Genomic DNA, 6,000 nt, shown 5'->3' on the forward strand with positions numbered 1-6,000 from the left:
CAGAAGACAGTCTGCTGCAACTAAGTCCACAGCCTTTCCGTTTCTTGCAACTCCTTAAAAACTTATTTAAAAGGGTAATTTTTAAGACATTTCTTTAAACTAGTGTGCGCTGCTCACAGCCTGTGGAAGTGCGGTGCGCTGCAGAAGACTGTGAATATATGATCAAATTAGTGCCGTAAATACTGAATTCAGAATATAAATATATATCGTAAACGAAAAAACAAATGGAAAACGTTTGAGTTTCGTTACGAGTTTGCAACGGGGCTGCTGAAGAAACTGATCTTTTACATAATTTTTACGAAATATGTTAAAAATATCGCACATAAACTACACCTCACCATAAAGACACAAAAGCAGAGTGCATGTTTCAATGTTAAACTATTCATTTCAAATACTATTTTACCATTAAAATAATATTTTACTTTGAATGTGTTGTTATTGATCTGTGCTTAACCACTTTGTCGAGTTCTAGCTACATCAGACAGTCAGTACCTCTCCTGCCCGGCTCCTCTGCGTTGACGTGCCATTTTTTGTCGGTCTATATTTATTTGCTGTGTTGTATAATTATCCGTGGTTAGACACACAGATGATGAGCTTTTCCAATCCACGTCTTCCTCTCATGTTTCATTGTCCGACGTCATTTTTAACGCATTTGAAATCAGATCTAATCGAGCTCGTTTCACAGTCAGTGTGCGAGGTGGGAAAGGGAATATGAACACACGTGTTTTTCTCTTTTCACGCAATTTGTGATCGTATGCATCATCCAGTGTGCATGTAAATTTAAATATTGTGCTACTATGCATACTCGTATCGTCTCTCATTTCAGGAAAAACAAATCTACCTCCACAGTCCAGTATTGGACTGCCGTGGAAGCTATTTGATGTAGAAAAGCCTGTAAATACTGAATTGAATGTTTACTTTATTTTTCATTATTTATCAAAAGAGTTTAGCACCTTTCAAACTGAAAAGTAAAACAGCTTTGTGTTTTTAGATCAATGTAAAAACACCTGTTGATATATACACTATATACAATAAAGCCCTTTATTTTGTGCACATATGTTTTCCATTGGTTTTATCACTGCCATCTCAATTTGTTTTAAAGAGAGCATTACACAAGATGAGGAAAAATTCTAAACTTTAATAAAATACTTGCATTTAATGCTGGAATTAGTTTTATCCGATTAATCAAAGTAGTAATCGACAGATTAATCGATTATCAAAATAGTCGTTTGTTGCAGCCCTAGAATCTACAATAATGCTCTTGGAGGACTCATTCGGTGTTCAAAGCTGTGTCTTGACCAGATAAGCCTCCCAGAAGCTTTTCTACAGATCCATATTTATTCAGAATGGATGGACTAATAGAGCTACCGGACTCCATGTCGCTTCCCTGAACCTCACCACCACCATCTCTTAATTAGATATTGAGACACAAGACCCTTTCCACTGATGTACAAGACACACTCGAGCCCGTAATCTCTTATCACCAGATGTCACAAAAAAAGGTCACCAAACATCCTATTACCTATAATATCTACAGGTAAGGATACTTGATTATAAGTTCCCCCCAAAATCACATTTCAATTATTGACATTTTCCTTCCTTACACAAACAACACTTCTTAATCTTGGGCACGGCTAATATTTCTCAGAGATCCAAGCAGTATCTCATCACCCCCTTTGCATCTGGCACAGCCCATCACCGCATGAACAAAGTGCATTAAGGCCTTGTGGCCAAGTTTCCCCGACAGTGATTGAGAATAGAGAGCAGTACTATAGACCTATGCGAATGTTTAGTGTCAACCACATAGTTCTTTTATTTAAAGCTGGAGGCTGGAGGTAAAAATAGCACACAAAAAACATACATAATCATATATCCAATAAATTAGAATAAGTCTGTACACATGGCAAAATAATGAAAAAGGAAAGAGATTAAGAAGTTGATTCTGTGAGAAAGTAATTGGTTCACTCAGTGATGTATTTTATAGACAATGAAGCCCTCTAGGGAGATTAGTTTCCTCCAGTCCCTATAACAGCCCCCTCTGTAAGTTAATACAGTAAAGGTTGAATCTCCTATGATATTACACAGTTATCTTTAACTTAATATTTTGAACCAGGTATCCTTCTCACAGAAGAGTGTGTTATTTAAGCTGTGCCTGTCTTATATTGGAAAATATTTTCTTATCACATTAGGAGGTAGGAAAAAACTGTAAAATATCAGCTGTACAAATTGATGTTCTCTTATCTTAATCATTTGATTCAATTTCTAGATTAACAGTTTTTGCCGCGGAGAGAAATTGGGTTTTGGAAAAAGGACTGGAAAAAAAGACCCAACTGTATTTTCATACAATAGATTTCTCACTTTTTTTTTTTTTTTTACTCAGTCTTTTTCTGCTAATCATTTTACTACAAGATCAAAATCTTAAAAACAAGTACCATGTTCCAAAAAATACATCATTATACATGTGTTGCCTTAACCATTCAAGGTATCTGCCTGTCAGTTTTCTTTTCATTTTTCAATTCCTGACATGTTTTATTTAAATCTGGAAATTATAAAACAAGAACAATCGCTTTCAAGACGTCAGCTTTCATTCAGTAATGAAGGGGTATGTCCTGAAGGCTGCAGTCTGTCTGACATCACTTCAGCTACTAGAGTAGTGCCCGTCTGCCATAGAAATGAGTGTGGCACACAGACAGCAATTGCAAGGCATACCCCTACTGCACTACATGGAAGCTGACATCTTGGAAACGAGTGCAGTGCAACTATATAGGCATAACATAAGATGAATACAAGTAATAATACGTCTACAATGCCCATTTTTTCAAAATACAGGGAAACAAGTATCTGATTTTTACAGCACATTCTTTTTAAGGTTTTTGCAAAGTACTGACTCTTGTACAGACTGTAGTGATAGAGCAATACAAATCTACATTTTAAACCATTAACACCACACAACTGCCACTGCAACTTACCTCAAACTAATGTAACAAGCTTGAAATTACGCAACACACCACGAAAAACATAAATTAGGCTGATACACAGTGGGATTCCTAGAATCATTTTCCTAACCTTGTCCCTTTTATGTGGAATGTGGTTATGTACTAAAATAAGATAATTCTTCTAGAGGGCCTCAGTTTTCTGTGTTTTCAATACGAAAGAAAAGGGACTGTCTTCAAACAAACCATTGTAAGCTCCATTGGCTTACAGTGACATAGTAGCGTGCAATGCATTGTAGGGAATCTGCGGTTTACTATGTGCCTGAAACGAAGCCAGATAGATCTGCAGTAACCCTATCCTGCAGTGGGAGTTACTTCATGTTTACATCCCTAATTTGCTAATGGTGGGTCTAGCTTTCAGCTGCCCAACAAATAAATCAAATAAAACCCAACCAGGAATAAAAATGTTTCTATGAGGATTTTATAGCTCCTTTTTTCAGCCTCCGTTGTGTACGTCTCAGATGTGGATCAAGGTACAACCATGAGATTCTGCATTATTCTTCTAAACATAAGAACATAAAAAAGGGAATTCATTTAGTTCTATTGCTTGTTTTGGGTTACTTGGTAGTCTGTCTGATGCCAATAACACAGCAAACACCTTCCTAAGAGATCCCAGGGAATCAGTTTCCATAATATTGTTTGTTTCATACAAGTTCAACTCCTTTTTTATGTATTGTTCTGTGGTATAACTCTAGTTGTTTTTGAAAAGGCAGCATTCAGATACAAGGGCTTCTGCTGTGAATCAATGGGTGAATCGGTTGCTTCGGACCCATTTATAATCAGTCCAACACTACAACCAATTCTAAATTCAATTCTGCTTCACTTAAACAGTAGATTAAGGCTGTCTGTGTCACAGTCAACTGATCCCTTAAAAGCCCTAAACTCATGCCCAGCTTGCACCCCTATTTACATCTTTGCAAGATATTGTCATTAGCACCATAAAGCACCTCAGCATTTCAAAGACAGTCTGTCAAGTAGTCAAAATAATATTTGACACACTTATGTCCAGTGGGGGCTGGGTTTAAAGAATCATTCATCTGTGACCTGAGCCAGTGGGTGAATCTCAATAGTTTCTCCCAAAAGTTACTTTAGACATGCAAAGTATGGCTACTGACTGTCTGAGATCATGAAATGAGCCCTAATTACCAAGGCAATTTCATGTTGGGTGTGGCAAAGGCAATGCTGGATTTAATTATAATATATAGAATAGAATTTCCTTCTGTCGGGCAAACATTACTGAAAACCTCTCTAAGGGTTTGCCTGAGAAAATGTCCAGATATGTATATAGCTTTTTAACACAGTAATGCAAGTAAGGCACCTGTCAGAGGTCAATAACGTGCAGTCTATTCATCTGCCTCCATGACAGCACTGATTACTGTAGCCAATATGTTACTACATTCGTGAAGGCTTTCCAGGTGGTGTGCTGTTTTACAAATAGTGCATCAAATCATTAGAAGCAGACTAACATAAGAAAGCGGCAAGTGCAATGCAAGAAGCTGAAAAGGACAAGCGCTTTACGGCCTGGAAGAGAGAACAAAAAAAGCTAAGGGGGTGGGGGTGATGGAGACGGTACAGGGCAGCTTGTGACGAAAACGTCAAGCACGGAAGGAACCATCGGCAGAGGATTGGGCACGGCTGTGTTAGCATGGCATATCAGCTGTGCAAGCGGTACGCAATTGGGCAGAAACAGCCCCACAAAATGCATTGCATTAGCGTGCACATAGGCGCGACTAACACGTATTGACTCTGGACACTTGCAAATCCAAACAAAAGGCAATAAAAACAGCACCCCACCGTCATCTGTAAACATGCATATAGGAATGGGGCCAAACTTGACTGTTCTCAATTGTGCAAGATCACAGAGGGATTTCCAGCACACTGGGTCTACGATCACAAGTACTTCAGGTATACTTACGGTGCAGAGGCTGTGCGGGGCAATCGGGATAGTCCTCCGCATCCTTGTCCCGCAGCTTTCTCGAGATGCCGTGCCCGCTACTCACGTAGTTGCTGGGGAAAATGCCAACCCTGTCCTCTATGATCCCCGTCCACCAGCCCTCGTCTCCGGACACCAGCGAGTCCTTGGACAAGACTTCCACCAGGTCGCCCTTGCGTAAACTGAGCTCATCCTCCGCACCGGCGTCGTAGTCAAACACGGCCGTCCAGTAGCCCGACACTGCGGGGACCGAGGCTGGGGCGGCGGCGGTGCTGCTCTGGGGGCTCTGCGGCCAGCCGACAGCCTCCGCCACCGCCGCGATCTCTGTCTTGGACGGCTGGGCACCAGACCCGATGGCACTTGAGTTACTATTAAAAGGGGATTTGAAGGCATCCATTGAACCGATCCATAGGGGCAGCCGGGATTATCCTGGCGGCTCATATACACCTGACTTGGGACACAAGGGTCGGGGGTACCCTTAACAAAGCCCCGGCTGCCCACAGTGGGAGTTCACTGGAGTCCTCGGGGTTGTTTTTAAAACCCAAGTCATTTAATCGCGGTTCATGTCAGGGTCCTCCTTGGATGAGATGAGAATAAAAAAAAATCCCACGTCTGTATCGGAATTGCAGCTTTCCTACTGCCCCGTCCTGTTTGCATCCATCGTTCAAAGCCAACACGCGTGGCCACGCCCACTCTGGATCTCTACTGGCCAGATCCAGTCACAAATCACCCGATTGCGATTGTCATTGGAGCATTAGTGCATCAATCACGTACACGCGTTACCTTGTTCTCAGCCTCAGACCCGCCCACTGCTTGCTGATCCACCACGCCTGGCCACTCGTTGGCTAGAGAGAACTGTCAATCACCAATAATCCTGCACCTGGAGCTTGCAGAGATGCTTCAAATGTGTTAAATGTAGCAGAATAGAGAATTTATGTTTATGAAAATGTCTTTTGGATTGCTCACCTTGCCATTTGCGTGCTCTTTGCATTGGAGCATTTCCATTCTCATCCTAATTTGGTCTTCATGTGTCTTGTCGATTGTTTTTAACAGTTGAACACAATTTCAATCTTA

The 6,000-nt window shown here is 40.9% G+C and overlaps 1 protein-coding gene across 1 annotated transcript in view; it reads right to left on the reverse strand.

The window, feature by feature from the left end:
• map3k9 (mitogen-activated protein kinase kinase kinase 9) overlaps positions 1-5,576 on the reverse strand; it is a 32,498-nt gene extending 26,922 nt beyond the window's left edge. Inside the window, exon 1 of the mRNA XM_066694593.1 lies at positions 4,909-5,576. Within this exon, the coding sequence (XP_066550690.1) occupies positions 4,909-5,323 (415 nt within the window). The 5' untranslated portion in view covers positions 5,324-5,576. The remainder of the gene's footprint in view (positions 1-4,908) is intronic.
• Between the last annotated feature and the right edge of the window lie 424 nt (positions 5,577-6,000).

The sequence above is a fragment of the Amia ocellicauda genome, chromosome 21, assembly GCF_036373705.1.
Source record: "Amia ocellicauda isolate fAmiCal2 chromosome 21, fAmiCal2.hap1, whole genome shotgun sequence".
Taxonomy (NCBI): Eukaryota; Metazoa; Chordata; class Actinopteri; order Amiiformes; family Amiidae; genus Amia; species Amia ocellicauda.